General features: G+C 42.3%; 1 protein-coding gene across 1 annotated transcript in view; it reads left to right on the top strand.

Moving 5' to 3' along the window:
• Nucleotides 1-2,059, top strand: part of LOC120025650 (AF4/FMR2 family member 1-like) — a 70,363-nt gene extending 68,304 nt beyond the window's left edge. The window contains exons 18-19 of the mRNA XM_038970196.1: nucleotides 463-692; nucleotides 940-2,059. Of these exons, the coding sequence (XP_038826124.1) occupies nucleotides 463-692; nucleotides 940-1,064 (355 nt within the window). The 3' untranslated portion in view covers nucleotides 1,065-2,059. The remainder of the gene's footprint in view (nucleotides 1-462; nucleotides 693-939) is intronic.
• The last annotated feature ends 24,063 nt before the right edge of the window (nucleotides 2,060-26,122 follow it).

Here is a 26,122-nt window from a genome sequence, read left to right on the forward strand (position 1 = left end):
CTCCTCAGATAATTCTCTGGTTGTTTTGTTCAACTGCACACCGAAGACATACATATGTGGATACCAAAATATATTTTAATTTCAACAGTTTTCTGGAAGAAATGGTGCATTATTTGAAAAAAGTGCAAGGGTGCCAATATTTATGGCCACGACTGTACATCTCATTCAACCCACTTATTAATAAGTGTATATATACTGTTGGACGTCATCGTATTATGTGCTCAGTCTCATCCGGGGCGGCAGGTAGCCTAGTGGTTAAAGCGTTGGACTAGTAATCGAAAGGTTGCTAGATCAAATCCCTGAGCTGACAAGGTGAAAATCTGTAGTTCTGCCACTGAACAAGGCAGTTAACCCACTGTTCCTAGGCCATCATTGAAAATAAGAATTTGTTCTTAACTGACTTGCAGCACAGCACTCTTAAGTAAAGGTAACTCATGCCCCACCCTGCCCTCTCTTTCCCAGAAGCACGGGCACACCATCCCCCATGTCTCCCATGCCGTCTCCTGCCAGCACAGCCAGCTCTGGGCCAGGCTCCAACCACAGCAGTGGGGTGGGGATGGGCAATGTGAGCACTGTGGCCATTCCCCAGGTCATCCAGCAGGTGGCATCGTCCTACGTCAACATCACAGCACTCTTCCTGAGTGCTCACGACATCTGGGAGCAGGCTGACGAGCTGGCACACAGAGGCAGTGGTAAGGAGGAGCAGAGGGGAAGGTTAAATAATCTTACACAAGGATATTATTACACCTGAACAGATTATTTATAAACTGTAGTTCTATATATCATTACTAGAGGTCATGATGACTGGGGAAAAATACTGGTGATGTAGACGGTTGTAGTAATATTCATGTGAGCATTTCTTTCCTGCTACTCTATCTAATGTTGGTATTGACTTATCCAGGCTCTTTTCTCCTCCTCTTTTTTTGTGTGTGTCTCTAGGTTTGTTGTCTGAGCTGGACTCAGCTCTGGGCCAGTTGAGCCTGACCTCCACCATGAGCTCTCTGGTGCGTCACACACGGCAGGGACTGCAGTGGCTCCGACTGGACACCTGCGAGACACGGTGACCGTTTCTCAACCCCACCCAGCACTACACAGCCCTGCTTACTCCTGCCTACAGTACCCAGCCCTGGATAACCCTGTCCAGGACATCCTATTTGGCTTTATTTATTGACGGGCCATCAGATGAAAGCAGGATCCCAAGTCCCTCTACAAGTTGTTCACATGGATACAAAGTCACCTTGTATTACATTTTTCCCAACTACCTATGAAACTGAAGTTCAGAGACCCTGTGTCACACACACACTTTCGGGTCCTCGTCCTCTGTTGGTCACATGGATGGGTCCATTAACAAAACAACTATCACATCCACCTCTGGATCTCTGGAGGCAGCAGGGCCTGCTAGAGCTGTAGTGAGCTGAATGAGACTCTCCCTTTCTGAATAACTTGTCACACAGCCAACTGACTGTGGCCTGGCCACCCCTCTGGGTCCTGTCTACCCTGGGGGTTAGACAGTGGAAAGGTTGGCTGAAGAACTGACTTTTGCGAGGGGTCAAAGAGTCCTCCCACCCTTCTCCTGTGGTAATGCAAAGCAGTGCTGATAAAAAGCTTATTTATTAGCCTTATTATATTATCATTATTACTATTAATATATTGTTTCAGTAAAATTGTTTGATCAAAAGCGGTGTGATGACTAATATTTACTTCACCCAGCTGAAAAGGCCTATAGAACTACAGGTATCCATCCATCCCAGACCCATCCATAATAATAGTAATAATATTATTGGTCAACTCCTGCAGAATATAACGAGTATCTCTGGGCTCCATAAAGTATTTTTAAATTGGTTTTGCCCTGAAAAATTGACATGCCAGAAGATGGCCCTTGACACTTTCTGTGAATATGTATGTTATTATTCTAACCTTTTCTCTTCAAAGGAGATTGACTCTACCTGCCAGGACGTGTCCACTATGTTAATTCAGTCATAACAGAAATACAGTGCATTCGGAAAGTATTCAGACCCCTTGAGTTTTTACACATTTTGTTACGTTAAAGCCTTATTCTAAAATGGATTACATTTTTTTTTTCTCATCAAACTACACACAATACCCCATAATAGCGAAGCAAAAACAAGTTTATATAAATGTTTGCAAATTTATAATAAAAAAAAAAATGAAATCACATTTACATAAGTATGCACACCCTTTACTCAGTACTTTGTTGATGCACCTTTGGCAGCGATTACAGCCTCGAGTCTTCTTGGGTATGATGCTACAAGCTTCGCACACCTGTATTTGGGGAGTTTCTCCCATTCTTCTCTGCAGATCCTCTCAAGCTCTGTCAGGTTGGATGGGGAGCGTCGCTGCACAGCTATTTTCAGGTCTCTCCAGAGATGTTTGATCGGGTTCAAGAACCAGCTCTGGCTGGGCCACTCAAGGACATTCAGAGACTTGTCCCAAAGCCACTCCTGCATTGTCTCGGTTGTTTGCTTAGGGTCGTTGTCCTGTTGGAAGGTGAACCTTCACCCCAGTCTGAAGTCCTGAGTGGTCTGGAGCAGGTTTTCATCAAGGATCTCTCTATACATCTTTCCCTCAATCCTGACTAGTGTCCCAGTCCCTTGTCGCTGAAAAACATGGGATGGTGCCAGGTTTCCTCCAGACGTGATGCTTGGCATTCAGGCCAAAGAGTTCAATCTTGGTTTCATCAGACCAGAGAATCTTGCTTCTCATGGTCTGAGAGTCTTTAATTGCCTTTTGGCAAACTCCCAAGTGGGCCTTCATGTGCCTTTTACTGAGGAGTGGCTTCTGTCTGGCCACTCTACCATAAAGGCCTGATTGGTGGAGTGCTACAGAGATGGTTGTCCTTCTGGGAGGTTTTTCCATCTCCGCAAGAGGAACTCTGAAGCACTGTCAGAGTGGCCATCGGGTTCTTGGTCACCTCCCTGACCAAGGCCCTTCTCCCCTGATTGCTCAGTTTGGCTGAGCGGCTAGCTCTAGGAAGAATCTTGGCAGTTCCAAACTTTTTCCATTTAAGAATGATTTAGGCCACTGTGTTCTTGGGAACCTTCAATGCTGCAGACATTTTCTGGCACCCTTCCCCAGATCTGTACCTCGACACAATCCTGTCTCGGAGCTCTACAGTCAATTCCTTCAACCTCATGGCTTGGTTACATGCTCGTTCAACTGTGGGATCTTATATAGACAGGTGTGTTCCTTTTCTAAATCCAAGTTGTAGAAACATCTCAATGGAAACAGGATGCAACTGAGCTCAATTGCGAGTCTCATAGCAAAGGGTCTGAATACTTATGTAAATAAGGTATTTCTGTTTTTTATTTGTAATACATTTGCAAAAATGTCGACCTGTTTTCGCTTTGTCATTATGGGTTAGTGTGTAGATTGATGAGGAACATTTTTTATTTAATCAATTTTAAAATAAGGCTGTAACCTAACAAAATGTGGAACAAGTTAACGGTTCTGAATACTTTCCGCATGCACTGTATGCTTTGATTTGAGTTGGATTCTGAACTTAAGTTCCTTTTATCAACAATAAATTAATCTACAACATTTTAGATAAGAAGCAAAATAGTCTGATGCAGTACAGTTTTACTAGTAGCCCTGATTCATTATCTTCAGACAGGAAGAAGTAACTAACTACCTCATTTTCACTGCACATGGGAAACAGAGCAGAGCAGTCGGAAGGGAGGTAGGGAAGTGAGGGACTGTGGCTTAGTCTGATGGTTAAGAGCGTTTACTCTAGTTCAGCAATCTAATCATAAAGATACTTTTCACACACGAGCTGAAGCTGTGCATCTTTCCAGTTTTTATACAGAAATGGCATCATTCAGTAGCAACAAAAGTGTGCCTTAGATGTTTTAAGGAGACTTAAGTCTGTCTTCCCAAATTGAATACTTTTTGAATGTAGCATCATCATGGATAATTAACACAGCGAGTCCCAAAAACAGAAGTCAAGTGGACTATGTATGTATGTGGGAGGAGTTTTGAGAGCACGATAGTCTGTGAAAGTCAAGTCCTACTCTTCCCTTTACTATACTAACAGTCATGACCGTTGGAAAGGATGCATTGTTTGACTGGCAGCGTGAGAAAGCACTGACAGATGGTTGTGTTTACATCATTTGCATAGCTCTGTTACATCCTGTATGTACATACGTTGTACATTGACACGTTTTGTTTTCAAAATCATCTTAATTATTGCTGCTTTTTAGTGCAGTCCTTGAAACTACTACTGACCTTTGACTCTATTGCCCATTATCTCTAGATAACAATGTGTCCCAAATTGCAGCCTATTCTCTATTTTTGACCAAGTAGTGCACAATATAGGGAATATGGTCCCATTTGGGGCACAGACAATGTCTAGAGGAGTATTAATTGTATTTTGTATGTTTAGGCCTATTCTGGAGTTTAAAAACTGAGATGTAGACCCTGTCTTTCTGTAGAATTAATGACAGCATTTCCCTTTTAAAGCGCTGTGTTCAATTTCGGCCCTACACAGTATCTGTTGTTCTGATTTCAATCAGGTGGGGCTTGATAGAATTACAATTACAAACTTGCATTCGATTAAATCAGTGGTTATTTATTGTTTAACAGATGTTATCAAAGCAAAATACTAATGTTCCTTGTTTTTGCATCAATCATCAATATTCTGATATTGTCTTCCCATCCTGCCCTCTCATTAACACTTCAATGCTTACAGCAAGATAAATGGCCAGCATGCATATCATTTGAATGTATTTACTTTGTATGTACAGTTTCCTTTAGTGTTCAATGGGTTGGTCTGAAAATACCACTGAGTTCTTAAGAATGAATGACCTGTCAGTCTTTCCTCTTGCTTGTTGTAAGGTTTTGGTTATGCTATAAAACTGAGCGTTATAAGAAACAATATATTTAGAACATTAAAGAAAGCACTAATGAAACACTGTTTTTGATGAAATATTGGAGAGTGGTTTGGACCACCATGCTTTTGCCTATAATTTACTCAATCTGGGCCATTTAGTTATTTGAAATGTTTTGTTACTATACTGTAAAATAAATAAGTTGGGGCACACTGGAAAACAACGTTTCTATTGGAGTGCAAATTTATAAGGGCTGTACATTGAACCACAAAAGAACAATTTGTTATGTTTATTTTATCACAAATATGAAAACTATGAATAGAGTACACTCTGGTACCATGGCTTTTAGTTTATTTTTGTTCCTCCAAGTAGGCTGCTTTGTAAGTAATCATATTTAGAGTTTCCCAACTTGGATGTCAGCACTGCACATGAAATGTTGTCCTGTTTGAGATTACATTCGACATTGTACTTACTACTTAAAACACATTTCTCTGGTTTCTATATCATGTTACATGTCCTTTCATTAGTTTTTAGGCTTTATTGTCATGCTTCATTTAAACCTTTATTCTTTGTGCTTAATTTGTAGGTCTTCTGTTAGTTATTGACAATAATTTGAAAAATTCTGTGATATCGCACTAAAAGGACCATCATCACCTTGGTCTTTTACTGGGAAATTGTGCAGAAATGTTTTGTAATTAAACTTTTTTGCCTTTTGAAAATATGTAAATCGTTTGAGATGCAATGTACAGAGGCGTATAAAGACTGATTGGCAATCAATTTAGGTTTTCTTTTCTTCTAAGTTACATTTTTCCAAAGAGGCTGTTTTGTAGCTTGGCCACTGTAGATGAAGATGAATTGTGAAAATGTTAAACTGGTTCAACGGTACATTTCTGCCATCTAGACCAGAGCTCTGCAGTGTAAAATGTTTGACGCAATAAACTTTGGGGAAAATGTGCTGGCTGTGTGAATTATTATTCTTAACCAGGGCTGCCAACCCTCTTCCTGGAGGTCTACAGTCCTGTGGGTTCTCAGTCCAACCCTAATTTAACACAACTGATTCTACTAATTAGCTGCTCAACAAGATCTTAACTAGCTGAATCAGATATGCTAAATTAGGGTTGGACTGAACCTACAGGACAGTAGATCTCCAGGAGAGGGTTGGGCAGCCCTGTTCTAAACTATGGCATTCTGATTTATTGCCTAATTAGGGCATTGATATCTGCTATAAAACATTGTCGTTCAAGGGAGTTGGGGAATTTGTATGTGGGACACATTTTGAGATGGTCCGTTGGAGGTCAGCTGAGGGGAAAAAACTGCGAACTCCGAGGCCTAGCAACTTATGCAAATGTGCTTCTGTGTCTATAACCTTTTATGATGATAACCTGGTCTTCATTACATAACTACAGGGGAGGATGTAAGTAGTTATGAAATGCCCCCTCTTACTGAAGCCACAAAGTTCAAGGCTGACCGTGGTACTGCAGATATTGTTTGTAGCAAACAAGATCCCCCATTATAGTCAATGGGAGTGTGTTCAATATTCGTGGATATAAAAAGAAAAATACATCTGAACACAATCATGGTACCAATAATTGCATCTATTACATCAGATGTATGTCCTTGAACTGATTTATTTTAAAATCGCACACAGAAGTTAAGGATAATTTAGTTTCCAATGGCAGCCTGCCGTACCCTGGTCGGCCTTCAATTTGAGATCCTCAATGAGAGGGGGCAGCACTGATCTAGCCTGCACCGTCACTTAGAGTAGCTCAAACTGCGCATGCTATGTCTCCATGAGACACCATCTTAACCCGACGTCCTTGGCTTCGAATGCGCTATTAGAATGGGGTGTTCTGTGTTAATAAGACTTGCTTACTGTCACTTTGTGTAACATTAGTTAGCTAAGTTAACTTGATAGGAATGCCAGCTGTGACTATCCAAAAAACATTCAAATGTAAAAAATAATAATAATAATATTCACGTAGGAATGGATGGTGTCATGTGATCGATGACTTCATTCATATATACAATCATTGCATAAATATGGACTAATTAGACAATGATCGACAATCGCCCCGTGGACAGCGAGAGATTTGTTGTTCACACTTTTCTCGGATTAAGAAGATAATCTTTTTGCTTCTTGACTGTTTGGAGAGCTTGCTAGCTACTACTTCAATCAATCAAGTTTATTTTATATAGCCCTTCGTACATCCGCTAATATCTCGAATTGCTGTACAGAAACCCAGCCTAAAACCCCAAACAGCAAGCAATGCAGGTGTAGAAGCACGGTGGCTAGGAAAAACTCCCTAGAAAGGCCAAAACCTAGGAAGAAACCTAGAGAGGAACCAGGCTATGAGGGGTGGCCAGTCCTCTTCTGGCTGTGCCGGGTGGAGATTATAACAGAACTATGCCAAAATGTTCATAAGTGACAAGCATGGTCAAATAATAATCATGAATAATTTTCAGTTGGCTTTTCATAGCCGATCATTAAGAGTTGAAAAAGGCAGGTCTGGGACAGGTGGCGGTTCCATAACCGCGGGCAGAACAGTTGAAACTGGAATAGCAGCAAGGCCAGGTGGACTGGGGACAGCAAGGAGTCATCATGCCCGGTAGTCCTGACGTATGGTCCTAGGGCTCAGGTCCTCCGAGAGAGAGAAAGAAAGAGAAGGAGAAAATTAGAGAGAGCCAAGATTTTCAAAATGTTCATAAATGACAAGCATGGTCAGATAATAATCAGGAATAAATGTCAGTTGGCTTTTCATAGCCGATCATTATGAGTTGAAAACAGCAGGTCTGGGACAGGTAGGGGTTCCGTAACCGCAGGCAGAACAGTTGAAACTGGAATAGCAGCAAGGCCAGGCGGACTGGGGACAGCAAGGAGTCATCATGCCCGGTAGTCCTGACGTATGGTCCTAGGGCTCAGGTCCTCCGAGAGAGAGAAAGAAAGAGAGAAGGAGAGAATTAGAGAGAGCCAAGATTTTCAAAATGTTCATAAATGACAAGCATGGTCAAATAATAATCAGGAATAAAAGTCAGTTGGCTTTTCATAGCCGATCATTAAGAGTTGAAAGCAGCAGGTCTGGGACAGGTAGGGGTTCCATAACCGCAGGCAGAGCAGTTGAAACTGGAACAGCAGCAAGGCCAGGTGGACTGGGGACAGCAAGGAGTCATCATGCCCGGTTTGCCGTGACATATGGTCCTAGGGCTCAGGTTCTCAGAGAGAGAGAAAGAAAGAGAGAACGAGAGAATTAGAGAGAGCATACTTAAATTCACACAGGACAACTGGATAAGACAGGAGAAGTACTCCAGGTATAACCAACTGACCCTAGCCCCCCGACACATAAACTACTGCAGCATAAATACTGGAGGCTGAGACAGGAGCGGTCAGGAGACACTGTGGCCCCATCCGAAGATACCCCCGGACAGGGCCAAACAGGAAGGAAAAACCCCACCCACTTTGCCAAAGCACAGCCCCCGCACTACTAGAGGGATATCTTCAACCACCAACTTACAATCCTGAGACAAGGCCGAGTATAGCCCACAAAGATCTCCACCACAGCACAAACCAAGGGGGGGCGCCAAGCCAGACAGGAAGATCACGTCAGTAACTCAACCCACTCAAGTGACGCACCCCTCCCAGGGACGGCATGAAAGAGCACCAGTAAGCCAGTGACTCAGCCCCTGTAATAGGGTTAGAGGCAGAGAATCCCAGTGGAGAGAGGGGAACCGGCCAGGCAGAGACAGCAAGGGCGGTTCGTTGCTCCAGAGCATTTCCGTTCACCTTCACACTCCTGGGCCAGACTACACTCAATCATATGACCTACTGAAGAGATAAGTCTTCAGTAAAGACTTAAAGGTTGAGACCGAGTCTGCGTCTCTCACATGGGTAGGCAGACCGTTCCATAAAAATGGAGATCTATAGGAGAAAGCCCTGCCTCCCGCTGTTTGCTTAGAAATTCTAGGGACAATTAGGAGGCCTGCGTCTTGTGACCGTAGCGTACGTATAGGTATGTACGGCAGGACCAACTCGGAAAGATAGGTAGGAGCAAGCCCATGTAACGCTTTGTAGGTTAGCAGTAAAACCTTGAAATCAGCCCTTGCCTTAACAGGAAGCCAGTGTAGGGAAGCTAGCACTGAAGTAATATGATCAAATTTCTTGGTTCTAGTCAGGATTCTAGCAGCCGTATTTAGCACTAACTGAAGTTTATTTAGTGCTTTATCCGGGTAGCCGGAAAGTAGAGCATTGCAGTAGTCTAACCTAGAAGTAACAAATGCATGTATTAATTTTTCTACATCATTTTTGGACAGAAAATGTCTGATTTTTGCAATGTTACGTAGATGGAAAAAAGCTGTCCTTGAAACAGTCTTGATATGTTCGTCAAAAGAGAAATCAGGGTCAAGAGTAACGCCGAGGTCCTTCACAGTTTTATTTGAGACGACTTTACAACCATCAAGATTAATTGTCAGATTTAACAGAAGATCTCTTTGTTTCTTGGGACCTAGAACAAGCATCTCTGTTTTGTCCGAGTTTAAAAGTAGAAAGTTTTCAGCCATCCACTTCCTTATGTCTGAAACACAGGCTTCTAGCGAGGGCAATTTTGGGGCTTCACCATGTTTCATTGAAATGTACAGCTGTGTGTCATCCGCATAGCAGTGAAAGTTAACATTATGTTTTCGAATAACATCCCCAAGAGGTAAAATATATAGTGAAAACAATAGTGGTCCTAAAACGGAACCTTGAGGAACTCCGAAATGTACAGTTGATTTGTCAGAAGACAAACCATTCACAGAGACAAACTGAAATCTTTCCGACAGGTAAGATCTAAACCAGGCCAGAACTTGTCCGTGTAGACCAATTTGGGTTTCCAGTCTCTCCAAAAGAATGTGGTGATCGATGGTGTCAAAGGCAGCACTAAGGTCTAGTAGCACGAGGACAGATGCAGAGCCTCGGTCTGACGCCATTAAAAGGTCATTTACCACCTTCACAAGTGCAGTCTCAGTGCTATGATGGGGTCTAAAACCAGACTGAAGCATTTCGTATACATTGTTTGTCTTCAGGAAGGCAGTGAGTTGCTGCGCAACAGCTTTTTCTAAAATTTTTGAGAGGAATGGAAGATTCGATATAGGCCGATAGTTTTTTATATTTTCCGGGTCAAGGTTTGGCTTTTTCAAGAGAGGCTTTATTACTGCCACTTTTAGTGAGTTTGGTACACATCAGGTGGATAGAGACCTGTTTATTATGTTCAACATAGGAGGGCCAAGCACAGGAAGCAGCTCTTTCAGTAGTTTAGTAGGAATAGGATCCAGTATGCAGCTTGAAGGTTTAGAGGCCATGATAATTTTCATCATTGTGTCAAGAGATATAGTACTAAAACACTTAAGTGTCTCTCCCGATCCCAGGCCCTGGCAGAGCTGTGCAGATCCAGGACAGCTAAGCCCTGGAGGAATACGCAGATTCAAAGAGGAGTCCGTAATTTGCTTTCTAATGGTCATGATCTTTTCCTCAAAGAAGTTCATGAATTTATTACTGCTGAAGTGAAAGCCATCCTCTCTTGGGGAATGCTGCTTTTTAGTTAGCTTTGCAACAGTATCAAAAATACATTTTGGATTGTTCTTATTTTCCTCAATTAAGTTGGAAAAGTAGGATGATCGAGCAGCAGTGAGGGCTCTTCGGTACTGCACGGTACTGTCTTTCCAAGCTAGTCGGAAGACTTCCAGTTTGGTGTGGCGCCATTTCCGTTCCAATTTTCTGGAAGCTTGCTTCAAAGCTCGGGTATTTTCTGTATACCAGGGAGCTAGTTTCTTATGACAAATGTTTTTAGTTTTTAGGGGTGCAACTGCATCTAGGGTATTGCGCAAGGTTAAATTGAGTTCCTCAGTTAGGTGGTTAACTGATTTTTGTCCTCTGACGTCCTTGGGTAGGCAGAAGGAGTCTGGAAGGGCATCAAGGAATTTTTGTGTTGTCTGAGAATTTATAGCACGACTTTTGATGCTCCTTGGTTGGAGTCTGAGCAGATTATTTGTTGCGATTGCAAACGTAATAAAATGGTGGTCCAGGATTATGTGGAAAAACATTAAGATCTACAACATTTATTCCATGGGACAAAACTAGGTCCAGAGTATGACTGTGGCAGTGAGTAGGTCCAGAGACATGTTGGACAAAACCCACTGAGTCGATGATGGCTCCGAAAGACTTTTGGAGTGGGTCTGTGGACTTCTCCATATGAATATTAAAATCACCAAAAATTAGAATATGATCTGCTGTGACTACAAGGTCTGATAGGAATTCAGGGAACTCAGAGAGGAACGCTGTATATGGCCCAGGAGGCCTGTAAACAGTAGCTATAAAAAGTGATTGAGTAGGCTGCATAGATTTCATGACTAGAAGCTCAAAAGACAAAAACGTCATCTTTTTTTTTTTTTGTCAATTGAAATTTGCTATCGTAAATGTTAGCAACACCTCTGCCTTTGCGGGATGCACGGGGGATATGGTCACTAGTGTAACCAGGAGGTGAGGCCTCATTTAACACAGTAAATTCATCAGGCTTAAGCCATGTTTCAGTCAGGCCAATCACATCAAGATTATGATCAGTGATTAGTTCATTGACTATGACTGCCTTTGAAGTGAGGGATCTAACATTAAGTAACCCTATTTTGAGATGTGAGGTATCACGATCTCTTTCAATAATGGCAGGAATGGAGGAGGTCTTTATCCTAGTGAGATTGCTAAGGCGAACACCGCCATGTTTAGTTTTGCCCAACCTAGGTCGAGGCACAGACACAGTCTCAATGGGGATGGCTGAGCTGACTACACTGACTGTGCTATTGGCAGACTCCACTAAGCTGGCAGGTTGGCTAACAGCCTGCTGCCTGGCCTGCACCCTATTTCATTGTGGAGCTAGGGGAGTTAGAGCCCTATCTATGTTAGTAGATAAGATGAGAGCACCCCTCCAGCTAGGATGGAGTCCGTCACTCCTCAGCAGGTCAGGCTTGGTCCTGTTTGTGGGTGAGTCCCAGAAAGAGGGCCAATTATCTACAAATTCTATCTTTTGGGAGGGGCAGAAAACAGTTTTCAACCAGCGATTGAGTTGTGAGACTCTGCTGTAGAGCTCGTCACTCCCCCTAACTGGGAGGGGGCCAGAGACAATTACTCGATGCCGACACATCTTTCTAGCTGATTTACACGCTGAAGCTATGTTGCACTTGGTGACCTCTGACTGTTTCATCCTAACATCGTTGGTGCCGACGTGGATAACAATATCTCTATACTCTCTACACTCGCCAGATTTAGCTTTAGCCAGCACCATCTTTAGATTAGCCTTAACGTCGGTAGCCGTGCCCCCTGGTAAACAGTGTATGATCGCTGGGTGATTCGTTTTAAGTCTAATACTGCGGGTAATGGAGTCGCCAATGACTAGGGTTTTCAATTTGTCAGAGCTAATGGTTGGAGCCTTCGGCGTCTCAGACCCCGTAACGGGAGGAGTAGAGACAAGAGAAGACTCAGACTCCGACTCGCTACATAATGGGGAAAACCGGTTGAAAGTTTCTGTCGGCTGAATGAGCGACACCAGTTGAGCATTCCAACAGCATTTCCCTCCAGAAGCCATGAGAAAGTTGTCCGGCTGCGGGGACTGTGCGGGGGGGTTTATACTAACGTTACTATCTGTACTTACTGGTGGCACAGACGCTGTTTCTTCCTTTCCTACACTGAAATTACCCTTGCCTAACGATTGCGTCTGAAGCTGGGCTTGCAGCACAGCTATCCTCGCCATAAGGCGATCGTTCTCCTGTATATTATGAGTACAGCGACTGCAATTAGAAGACATCATGTTAATGTTACTACTTAGCTTCGGCTGTTGAAGGTGCTGAAGAACCAAGTCCAGATAAAACGTCCGGAGTGAAAAAGTTGAACTACTTGACACCAGCATTGGGTTGTGACCAATTATTTAAACCCTGGATTGCTGATGTTATGTATTGGCCAATGATAGGCTTTGAAACCACCGGTCGGCGCTATTGGCACTCCTCAGAAAAGCAATCCTCCATAGGAATGGAATTCTACAGTATTTAATTTAAATGTTTCAAGGACAACATTACATGTATTTAAGTATTTTTGTTGTAGTTGGGATAGTAACATTAGTACTTTCAAGAAAAGTTACAGATGTATGTATAACTCACATAATATAAATTAAAAGTATGCATTAAGGCGGTGGTTCCCAAACTGTTTTGGCCCATGACGCCATTTTGATATCTGAAAATTCTCACGACCCCAATCATGTGAAGAATAATATGTAATTAACAGCCAATGATTACTTTTTATTTGGGGGTATGGCAGTCCTTTGAAAAACATTCTAACAGTATGTCTGATTGTCTTCTTAACTCACCATCACATACTTTTAATGTGGCTATGACAGTAAATTGCAAATTAGTCTGACATAATTATCTCACCACCGCTAATGAAATGGGTGTGCTTGATGCATGTTGCGTCGGAGATTCTAAAAATCAGGTGTGCACAGATGAGGTGCACAAAATCCACAGTGTGCACCTCATCTCTGCTGTCACATCCAACCTTGATCGATATTTGGTTATAATGCAGACGAGAGCACTGAATCCAGCTTCACACAGATAGCCTACCATGAGTTTTATGGTGCTTCAAGACAACTATGAATTCAGAAAAATATAAGGTCAAATCAGGATGTCAGTGATCTTTAGGTCGGAAAGTCAGAGCTCTAGAAAGAAGTCAGAGTTCCCAAGTTGGAATTCCGAGTTGGATGACCATTCAAAATTACTGACTGAAGTCTGAGATTTCCGGGTTCTCAGTTCCGAGTTCCCAGTTGTTTTGAACATGGCATTAATGCTCAGAGGGAGAAGGCAGGGTATTCCATTGAGTTAGGAACCAAAACTCCTCCGTAGTCACCTGTGAATACGTTCTCTGCAGCATTCAGTCACATGACAGCTTGATCAGCTGTTCAATTTCACTTACTGGCATGTCAACTGAGCCAGGATCACAGTCAAACAGATTGGCAAGTAGGTCCCAAAGTGCTCTTCCAAGCGTTCCAAGGTTATTTTTACATCAATTGTGAATGACAATAGTTCATCGATCAATGCGAAAAATCTTTCCAACACACCCTCTCGATAACCACCAAGTCTCGGTGTGAAATAGAACACTATCATGCTCTGATCCCATATCTTCACATAGTTTTGCAAACAGGCAGTGGATTATATATATTTTTTTCCCTCTAGTTGCACAGTTAACATGCTGATAGAAATTTGGTAAAACGGATTTAAGTTTCCCTGCATTAAAGTCCCCAGCCACTAGTAGTACCGCCTCTGGGTGTGTATTTTCCTGTTTGCTTATGGCGGAATACAGCTCATTGAGTGCGGTCTTAGTGCCAGCTTCAGTCTGTGGTGGTATGTAGACAGCTACGAAAAATACAGATGAAAACTCTCTAGGTAGACAGTGTGGTCTATAGCTTATCATGAGATACTCTACCTCAGGCGAGCATCAATTATATTTTCCAAATATTGCACGTTTGCTAGCAGAATGGAAGACGGTGGGGGTTTATTCGATCGCCCACGAATTCTCAGAAGGCAGCCTGCCCTCCGGTCCCTTTTTCGCCGCCTTCTCTTCACGCAAATGACGGGATCTGGGCCTGTTCCCGGGAAAGCATTATGTCATTCACGTCGGACTCGTCAGACTTGTTAAAGGAAAAATAGGATTCTGCTTGATCGTGGTGAGTAATCACAGTTCTAAAGTCGAGAAGTTATTTTTGGTCATAAGAGACGGTAGCAGCAATATTATGTACAAAAGAAGTTAAAAAAGAAGTTACAAACAACGCAAAGAAACGAACAAAAAAACACAATTGGATAGGAACACGTAAAAAGTCTGCCTTCTTCTCCGGCGCCATCTTTCTTTTGCAGCCAGTTGCTCTCAGTCTATCATAAAATGTGTCCATATGGCAGAGGGAGACATATTCATAACTAGAGTGCAGAGGCCTGCCTGCTGTCCCACCATAGATGGAGGCCCATCTGTGCAAAAGCCCACTATTCGATCCCATACAGTATGGAATCAGTTTTTTGTCAATATAGCCACGCAGCACATTTCATGCACGGGAATCGTGAGAGAGAACAATATGTCCTCGTGAATAGCATCCCCCGACATGTATAACGAACAAAAGTCAATGCATGGGCATCTCGAACCTGACAGCTAACGTCCATTTGGAAAGCATAAGCTGGGGCATTTTTCAGTCGTTCAGTCAGAGCATAAATTCTTTGTTTAACAGTGTTATCTGACAAAGGTACTGATGTGAGATTCTGTGCCTCTGCCTCCCCACACATTGTTTTCACCATATCAATTGCGGCAAAGTTTCTGTAATAGTGTGTAACCACACATTATTGCAGAAACTTTGTGTAGCAGGCCTAGCCATTCACCGTGGGAATGATTCAAGTGCAACGGTCAAGTGGGGCCTTTTCCCATGATCTAAGGGTGCTCTCTCATTTAATTTTATCTTTTAGATTTGAATAATTTTAATTTCGATTTTTAAGGTTAACCACATTACAATGATTTTGAAATATAAAGATGATATTATAATATAGATATATTTGTGTATTTATATATTTCATCTACCCCATTTTCATATCAGGCAATCCCACATGGGGTTGTGACCCCTAGTTTGGAAAGGCACGGAGGCACGGTGGCTTCAAAACAGAGCCCGCTGGAAGTGTGCTAGTGTATATGTAAATTATTGGTCGTGACTAATGAGTAATGTTTCTAGCTAGCGTAATGGAAGTTTGGATAGGGGGCTACAGATAAACAGTCATCCCCAATCGATGGGTTATTAAGAACTCACTAATGAATCTCTTATAAACTAGCTATTTTATGAGAGTTCTTATTATTTTCTGTGTCACTGTTGTTTATTTCTACAGAGTGGTGAATCAGTTTTTTCCAATGGTAATGGTTATGGATTATCTACCTAGCAACTACTGTAATCTGTTCTGATTGGTTAGAGTTGGTTAATTGTAAAAGAGAGAACAGGAAGTAAGTCAGTTCATGCATGGCTGTAACAGTGGTCGGTTGATGAATAAATCAAATTTACAAAAGAGTAGCTAATCAGTCTCCATCCAGTTTGTTCCCACATACCGTAGAGAGTTATCCATCCACCACTGAAATAACCCTCAAACTACATTGGTGACAGCAGCGGTGCAATTTCGTGGTTTTGTGTTTTTACTGTTTATTTTTCCATTGACATTGTAGATACCTTTCACCAGCTAGCACTAGGATAAATGGCTCATATTGACATTTAGTAAGAGCTAGCTATTTGCTTTTTCTGAGAGGTTGAGGATTACTGAAGGTTTTGTCACTTATGCCACATTTGAAAGCCTTTTTGCTATTTTTTTGGAACAACATGTCTGACTATGACCACAAAGCACAGGAGGGGAAGAAGTTTTGCCACTTCGCGGCAGATTGGACCATGCCTTGCAGGCAAAGATTCCTGAAAATGGATTGGAGTACATTGGTGATTGCCCTGCTCGTAGCAGGTCGCTATGAAAGTGTGCAACTCTCCAACAATGCTGCGTACCCGCCAGTGGCACAGAACCCACACCAGGTTGCTGCAAGAGGAGCACGTGGCTTCTTACCAGACCATCAAGCTCAACATCCACCATTGGCCTACTACTCACCTGAACGACTTGGCCGTGGTCCAGAGCCACACTGCCAGTACCATCCTGCCTCTCCAGACTGCCAACGTGATTGGGACGCGATCGCTACTCTCCAAATTACCCACCAAGATCTCTAGATTGCAGGTACCAGTCTGATTCAAGGAACAGACAAGACCGCCTTTAAGGAGATGGAGAGGTAAGCCCCCGTTACAGGCACAGTGTATAAACGCAACATGCTTCAATTTCAAAGATTTTCCTGAGTTACAGTTCATATAAGGAAATCAGTCAATTAAAATAAATAAATTTGACCTTAATCTATGGATTTCAAATGACTGGGAATACAGATATGCATCTGTTGGTCACAGATACCTGTAAAAATAAGCTAGGGGCATGGATCAGAAAACCCGTCAGTATCTGGTGTGAACACCATTTCTGTCATGTAGCGCGACACATCTCCTTCGCATAGAGTTGATCAGGCTGTTGATTGTGGCCTGTGAAATGTTGTCCCACTCCTCTTCAATGGCTGTGCGAAGTTGCTGGTTATTGGCTGGAACTGAAACACGCTGTCGTAAACGTCGATCCAGAGCATCCCAAACGTGCTCTTTGTGTGACATGTCTGGTGAACATACTGGCCATGGAAGAACTGGGACATTTTCAGCTTCCAGGAATTGTGCACAGATCCATGCGACATGTGGCTGAGTTGATGGCAGTGGATGAATGGCACGACAATGGGCCCCAGGATCTCCTCACGGTACCTCTGTGCATTCAAATTACCATTGATAAAATGCAATTGTGTTCGTTCTCCTTAGCTTATGCCTGCCCATACCATAACACCATAGCCACCATGGGGCACTCTGTTCACAACGTTGACATCAGAAAACCGCTCACCCACACGTCATACCACCTTTCTGCCATCTGCCCGGCACAGTTGAAACTGGGATTCATCCGTGACGAGCTCACTTCTCCAACATGCCAGTGGCCATCGAAGGTGAGCATTTGCCCCCAGTCAGTTACGCCGCCGAACTGCAGTCAGGTCAAGACTCTGGTGAGGACGACGAGCATGCAGATGAGCTTCCCTGAGACGGTTAATGACAGGTTGTGAAAAATTATTTGGTTGTGCAAACCCACAGTTCATCAGCTTTCCGGTTGCAGATGAAGAAGCTGGATGTGGAGGTCCTGGGCTGGCGTGGTTACACGTGGTCTGCGGTTGTGAGGTCGGTTTGGATGTATTGACAAATTGTCTAAAATGACATTGGAGGCATCTTATGGAAATTAACATTAAGTTCTCTGGAAACAGCTTGAGTGGGCATTCCTGCAGGCAGCATGCCAATTACAAGCTCCCTCAAAACTTTAGACATCTGTGGCATTGTGTTGTGTGACACAACTGCACATTTTTAGTGGCCTTTTATTGTCCCCATTACAAGTTGTACCTGTGTAATGATCATGCCACACTTGTCAGGTGGATGGATTATGTTGGCAAAGGAGAAATGCTCACAAACAGGGATGTGCAAAAAATGTGAGAGAAATAAGCTTTTTGTGTGTATGGAACATTTCTGGGATCTTTTATTTAAGTTCATGAAACATGGGACCAACACTTTACATGTTGCGTTTTGTATTTTTGTTCAGTGTATATATTTCTACCCATATTTATCCCCTTTTTTTGGTGCAAAACTACTTCCATCCCAAAAATCGGTGAGAAGACCGATTTTCGGGATGTCTACTGGTCTGACGAACACCGCTGTAGCTCTGCCACCTTCCTCTGCAGATGTGGAAGGCTGATATTAAACAGACAGATTTTGATGGGGATGTTTTTATTTTGCCAATTAGATATCTGTGCGAACATCGACTCTTGGGTGAGCAAATTTCAGCTAGTGCACCAGAGCTCCCAGTTGTCAACCCACAATTCAAAATCGAAAGTGACAAGATGGCTTCCACAGTGGGTGTTTCAGCTAATATTATTGCCATCCTCTAGGAAATAGAAGTGTCTGCTCTTCTTGACACAGGATTGACCATTTCGATCATCAGGGACGATTTCAGAACTTCCCATCCAGCTCTGAAAAAACGCCTCATGAAGACATATTTCGTGCTCGCTCGCTCTGTCAATGGACAATGTTTGGACATTCTTGGGACTTTGTCAGTAGGCATTCACCTAGGGAAAGAACTACTCCAGCACAAGTTTAAAGATGTCAGAGGGGCCCATCATCCAGTGATACTGGGCTGGGATTTCCTGCAGCAGCACCATGCAGTACTGGATATCAGCAATGGATGGCGGCCCTTGTAGAACATGAAGATCCCTCTACTCCCAAAAGTACATAAATTTACACATATGCGTCATGTCTCATCAATGACATCAGGTTGGAAGTTCCTCCAGAGCTATGCCACCATTCTGTACCGCTACATATGCTGAATGAAAAGAATGTTCAATTCCGAGACACAATCTCCTACCTGAAACACGCCTTGTCAGAGCCTCCTGTTGTCACGGCCGTCGTTAAAGGAAGACCAAGGTGCAGCGTCGCGAGCGTACATTTTCCCTTTTATTTTAGAAATGTCGCCAACAAAACAACAAATGAAAGCAACAACCGTGAAGCTTACAGGGCATTAGTGCCACAAACAAAGTTAACTACCCACCCTGAAAGGAGGGAAAAGAGCTACCTAAGTATGGTTCCCAATCAGAGACAACGATAGGCAGCTGTCCCTGATTGAGAACCATACCCGGCCAAAATATAGAAATAAAGAAACATAGAAAACAAAACATAGAATGCCCACCCCAAATCACACCCTGACCAAACCAAATAGAGACATAAAAAGGCTCTCTAAGGTCAGGGCGTGACACCTGTAGTTGTCTTCCTGTACTTCATGCAGCCGTTCTACCTCTACACAGAAGCTTCCCTGCTCTGCGTTTGGTGCTGTGGTTGCCCAAAAACAGGAAATTCATAAGAATGTTGTTGCTTAATCCAGCCATGCCCCCACCAAAGCAGAGAGAAAGTGGTCAACCTATAATAGAGAACTTGTTTGGTCTGTTACGCATTGACGCCAATACCTCTAAAAACAACAATTTGTCATTGTCAAAGACCACAAACCCCTCTTGGGCCTGAGAAGGATCCCCATTCATGGTGACAGGACTGGTCGACGCGCACGTTGAGCTTGAACCTTTTGAGTAGATGCTTTTATCCTGGAAACGCAGACGCTTTGTCATGGCGCCCAGAGGTGGCCACACCAGCAGCAGTCAAAATCTACTGGTTCCCCTTTTAACAAGTCAACTGCTCCAGTGGTTGACAAAGTCAGCCTCATCAGTCAACCACACTACTACAGTTACCACTGACCTTCAGCAGATTTCAAGAACTCTTCCTGAGCCACAAACACCTCAGCCAGCTACAAGGTACACACATCAGCCTGAAGCTTCCTCTACCTTGGTCCACCTACTTTCCAATAAGTGACAGGACCTACAGGAACAACAGCAGCAGGATGCCATCCTGGCTGAAGTTATCAGTTGGAGAACCAAAGGTCAGAAACTAGCGATGGGCATTTGAAATATCTTCATAATATCATTACATTTTTTTCCAATATCCGGGTAGTTGAAATACGTGTTTGTTTGTGTTTGTATTTTTTCCCCCCATTTTGCATTGATTAGAAATATTCCCCGTCACCTGCTAGGTTACATAAGGAGCCTCTGGCTGTAATGCTGCTTTGATTGCCTAACAATAACAACAAGCTACACATGTGAAACGTGGCTTCCCGTATGGCTTTTTTTAATGGGGTGCACATCATACAAACTACATTCAGAAGTTTGTTGTTTTATTAAATTAATGCCAAATTTCATGGTGTACTGTATACTGTACTTGTATTTAGCAATGTCACATGGATACTTTTATTTAATTCAGACAAAGCCTTTTCATTGTTCAAATAGACCTATAATAAATAAAATAAAAATGAATACTCTGGCAAATTCGTATATTAGATTAATTGATTAACCATGCCAATCCCTAGATTCATGTTAACCCTTCGGCAGGCCATCTGTCAACTGAGAAGGTCTTGCAACGTCCTCACCAACTCTGCTTCTGGACTTTCATGTCGCATGACATACGGGAATGGTGTAAGCAGTGCATCCTATTTGAAGGAGGAGCGCTCCTTCACCACAACTGAAAGCACTTATAAAGACAGTGGTAGCAACCAAGCCATTTGAGAAAGTGGTGGCCAACATTCTGGAACTGCCGATCACCAGCCGAGGCAACAGATATGTGCTTGTGGTGTAGGATAACTTGAAAGACCAATGCTCTACAGCTGTAGCCAAGTGTCTCTTCAGATTCAGAGATTCAGAGTGTTTAATAGTCATATGTACAGGGGTTGCAGGTGTGATTGCAGGGTACAGTGAAAATCTTAAGCTCCAAGCTCCAACATCAGTGAAATAAAATAATGAAAATCATTTAATTTTTTTATAAATAGAAATAGCACTATATACATCATAACTGTAGCATGATGAATAAATAAATGTCCATTGGGATGGAGGCAGAGTAAAGACTGTTTAGGGGGTGTGGGGGAATGACCATAGTGGGAGCAGCATGACCATTGAGCATGACCCCCCACTTCTCTCCCTATGGACATTTCCCCCCTTCTACTTCCCCCTATGGACTTTTTCCCCCAAACCCCCTCAATGGTCACTTACCATACATGCTGCTCCTCCTATGGACATTTCCCGTCTACTCTGCCCCCAACCCAACGACATTCATCACTTTTTCTTTGTTGTTGGTAATCAGGCCTACTACTATTGTGTCGTCAGCGAACTTGATGATGGATTTGGAACTGTATGAGGCCACACAGTCGTGGGTATACAGGGAATATAGGAGGGGTCTGAGGACGCACCCTTGTGGTACGTGTCGAGGAGGTAATGTTGCCTACCTTCACCACATGGAGACGGCCCGTCAGGAAGTCCAGGACCCAGTTGCATAGGGAGGAGTTCAGACCCAGGGCCGTGAGCTTTGTAATGAGTTTATACTGCACTACGGTATTGAAAGCAGCATCCTCACATATGCATTCCTTTTGTCCAGGTGGGTAAGGGCAGTGCAATGGCGATTGCGTCGTCCATGGATCTGTCAGGGTGGTAGGCAAATTGGAGAGGGCCGAGGGTATCGGGGAGGGAGGAGGTGATATGGTCTTTTGATGCACTTCATGATGAAGGAATTGAGTGCTGCTGGTCGGTAGTCATTCAGTTAAGTTACTTTCCCTTTCTTGAGCCATCATCGACTCAGTGGGTTTTGTCCAACATGTCTCTGGACCTAGTTTTGTCCCATGGAATAAATGTTGTAGATCTTAATGTTTTTCCTCATAATCCTGGACTATCGGACCACCATTTTATTACGTTTGCAATCGCAACAAATAATCTGCTCAGACCCCAACCAAGGAGCATCAAAAGTCGTGCTATAAATTCTCAGACAACACAAAAATTCCTTGATGCCCTTCCAGACTCCTTCTGCCTACCCAAGGACGTCAGAGGACAAAAATCAGTTAACCTGTTTGGGCTGCAGGGCAGTATTGAGTAGCCAGATAAAAGGTGCCCATTTCAAACGGCCTCGTACTCAATTCTTGCTCGTACAATATGCATATTATTATTACTATTGGATAGAAAACACTCTCTAGTTTCTAAAACCGTTTGAATTATATCTGTGAGTCAAACAGAACTCATTTGGCACAAACTTCCTGACCAGGAAGTGGAAAGTCTGAAATTGAGGCTCTGTTCTACTTCCTGCCTATAAATGGGCATGATACGTATTAGTATACATGCACTTCATAGACCTTCCCCTGGATGTCAAGAGGCGGTGAGAGAAGAAATTGAGTGTTTATCTTGGTCTGAAGTGGAATACAAGCTCTTTGTATGACGTGTCCCCCATTTCCTGTTTTCTGGAGAGCGCGAGGAGGTACCTAGATTTGCCTTCTGTTTAGCTGCCGTTATAGGCGACTACTATCTCCGGCTTTGATTTTATTTGATACATGTGACCATATCATCGTAAAGTATGTTTTTTCAATATAGTTTAATCAGATTATTGAAATTTTTTCGGGAGTTTTGCCGTGTTCCGTTCTCTGAGTTTGTTGACGATGGAGAGATTCGCGCCACTTGGCTAGTGTGCTTGCTAATTCAAGAGGGAAAGAGGCCGTTCTAAATCCAAACAACGATTGTTCCCGACAAAGGACCCCTTGTCCAACATTCTGATGAAAGATCAGCAAAAGTAAGAAACATTTTATGATGCTATTTCATATATCTGTCGTACATGTGAACTAGTCGTCGGCGCCCAACTTTTGGGTACTCTAGCTATAGAATTTAGAATTCTAACACGGCGATTTCATTAAGAACTAATGGATCTATCATTTCCTATACAACATGTATTTTTTAGTTATGTTTATGAATAGCTATTTGGTCAGAATATGTGTGTCAGAAAAAGTGTCAGAAAAATATCCAAACATTTTGGGAAATAGAAGCTACGTTAGCACAATGTATAACCACTGATTTCAGCTCTAAATATGCACATTTTCGAACAAAACATAAGTGTATGTATAACCTGATGTTATAGGACTGTCATCTGATGAAGAATATCAAGGTTAGTCAAAAATTATATATCTTTTACTGGTTTGTTACGATCGCTAACCTTTGCTACTGGGAAATGGCTTGTGTTTCTGGCTATTGTGGTAAGCTAATATAACGCTATATTGTGTTTTCGCTGTAAAACACTTAACCTCTCTGGGGTCGCGGGACGCTAGCATCCCACTTGGGGAGCACCCCCCACCCACCCCCCACTGATTAGCATCGCTAGCATAGCGTCACAATTAAATAGTTGCATCTAAATATCATTAAATCACAAGTCCAAGACACCAAATGAAAGATACAGATCTTGTGAATAAAGCCACCATTTCAGATTTTTAAAATGTTTTACAGGGAAGACAAAATATGTAAATCTATTAGCTAACCACGTTAGCAAAAGACACCACTTTTCTAACTCCATCAGTTTCTTACTCCATCAGGTGCTATCACCAATTCGACCAAATAAAGATATAAATAGCCACTAACCAAGAAAAAACTTCATCAGATGATAGTCTGATAACATATTTATTGTATAGCATAGGTTTTGTTAGAAAAATGTGCATATTTCAGGTATAAATCATAGTTTGCCATTGCAGCCACCATCACAAATCTCCCCAAAGCGACTAGAATTACTACAGAGAGCAACGTGTATTACCAATTTACTCATCATAAAACATTTCTTAAAAATACACAGCTCACAGCAATGGAAAGACACAGATCTTGTGAATTCAGACAACATTTCAGATTTTCTAAGTGTTTTACAGCGAAAACACAATAAATCGTTATATTAGCATACCACATATGCAAACGTTACCCGAGCATTGATTCAAGCCAAAGAGAGCGATATCGTTATCATCGCCAAAATATATTAATTTTTTCACTAACCTTCTCAGAATTCTTCCGATGACACTCCTGTAACATCATATTACAACATACATATAGAGTTTGTTCGAAAATGTGCATATTTAGCCACAAAAATCGTGGTTATACAATGAGAATAGTAGCAAAACTGGTCTGAAAATGTCGGGCGCCATCTTTGAGAGTGATCTAGCCTAATCGATAACTAATCATAAACTTGACTAAAAAATACAGGGTTGACAGGAATCGAAAGACAAATTAGTTCTTAATGCAATCGCTGAATTACATTTCTAAAATTATCCTTACTGTGCAATACCGGGTCCGCCAAAGCGAAGCTACACAAAACAAAATGGCGATATATGCGTTTAACATTTTTCAACAGAACAGCGATTTATCATCATAAATAGTTCTTACTATGAGCTGTTCTTCCATCAGAATCTTGGGCAATGTATCCTTTCTCGGGTCTAATCGTCTTTTGGTCGAAAGATGTCCTCTTGTCCCGTCGAAATGGCCACTAACGTTCGACCGGTACTGGAAACGTGCCCAGCGCTTCAAAGTGCATCACAAAGAAATGCCTCAAAATCGCACTAAACGGATATAAATTGCTATAAAACGGTTTAAATTAACTACCTTATGATGTTTTTAACACCTATAACGAGTAAAAACATGACCGGCGATATATAAGTGGCTAAACCAAAGCTTGGAAGGAGGCCAGTCCCGACGTCCATCGTGCGTCAGGCGCAGGAAGAAAAGAAAGCTACTTCCGCCTTGTGCTCTTTTATACAGGCCCTGATTGCGCAATCGACTCCATTCAAATTGTCACCTCTTACTGACATCTAGAGGAAGGCGTGGGCAGTGTTTGTATCCTCATAGCATTTACAGGGACATTAAAACTGACCTGGGACCAGAGGCCAAGATTTCTGAAATCTCACTCCCTGTCAGGAAAAGTGCTGTAGAATGAGTTCTGTTCCACTCAGAGACATAATTCAAACGGCTATAGAAACTAGAGAGTGTTTTCTATCCAATAATAACAATAATATGCATATTGTACGAGCAAGAATTGAGTACTAGGCAGTTTAATTTGGAGACGAATTTATGCTAAGTCGAAACAGCACCCCCCATAGGCTCAAGAAGTTAATAAATCGGAAATATTGGCTGGAATCACAAGATGCCTGTCTTTCATTTGCTGTACACTATGTATTTTTCAGAAATGTTTTATGATGAGTAATTAGGTATTTGACGTTGGTGTCTGTAATTATTATGGCTGCTTTCGGTGCAATTTCTGATTGTAGCTGCAATGTAAACTATGATTTATACCTGAAATATGCAAATTTTTCGAACAAAACATAGATTTATTGTATAACATGTTATAAGACTGTCATCTGATGAAGTTGTTTGTTGGTTAGTTTGGTTGGTTCTTGGTTAGTTAGGTTGGCTTTGTGCATGCTACCTGTGCTGTGAAAAATGTCTGTCCTTTTTTTGTATTTGGTGGTGAGCTAACATAAATATACGTGCTGTTTTCGCTGTAAAACATTTTAAAAATCGGACATGTTGGCTGGATTCACAAGATGTGTACCTTTCATTTGCTGTATTGGACTTGTTAATGTGTGAAAGTTAAATATTTAAAAAATACATATTTTGAATTTCGCGCCCTGCACTTGAGCTGGCTGTTGTCATATTGTGGGCGGCCTCGGGCTTGCAGCCAGAAGAAGTTAACCACCTAACTGAGGAACTCAATTTAACCTTGCGCAATACCCTAGATGCAGTTGCACCCCTAAAAACTAAAAACATTTGTCATAAGAAACTAGCTCCCTGGTATACAGAAAATACCCGAGCTCTGAAGCAAGCTTCCAGAAAATTGGAACGAAAATGGCGCCACACCAAACTGGAAGTCTTCCGACTAGCTTGGAAAGACAGTACCGTGCAGTATCGAAGAGCCCTCACTGCTGCTCGATCATCCTACTTTTCCAACTTAATTGAGGAAAATAAGAACAATCCAAAATTTCTTTTTGATACTGTTGCAAAGCTAACTAAAAAGCAGCATTCCCCAAGAGAGGATGGCTTTCACTTCAGCAGTAATAAATTCATGAACTTCTTTGAGGAAAAGATCATGATCATTAGAAAGCAAATTACGGACTCCTCTTTAAATCTGCGTATTCCTCCAGGGCTTAGCTGTCCTGGATCTGTACAGCTCTGC

The sequence above is a fragment of the Salvelinus namaycush genome, chromosome 31 (genome assembly GCF_016432855.1).
Source record: "Salvelinus namaycush isolate Seneca chromosome 31, SaNama_1.0, whole genome shotgun sequence".
NCBI classification, from domain to species: domain Eukaryota; kingdom Metazoa; phylum Chordata; class Actinopteri; order Salmoniformes; family Salmonidae; genus Salvelinus; species Salvelinus namaycush.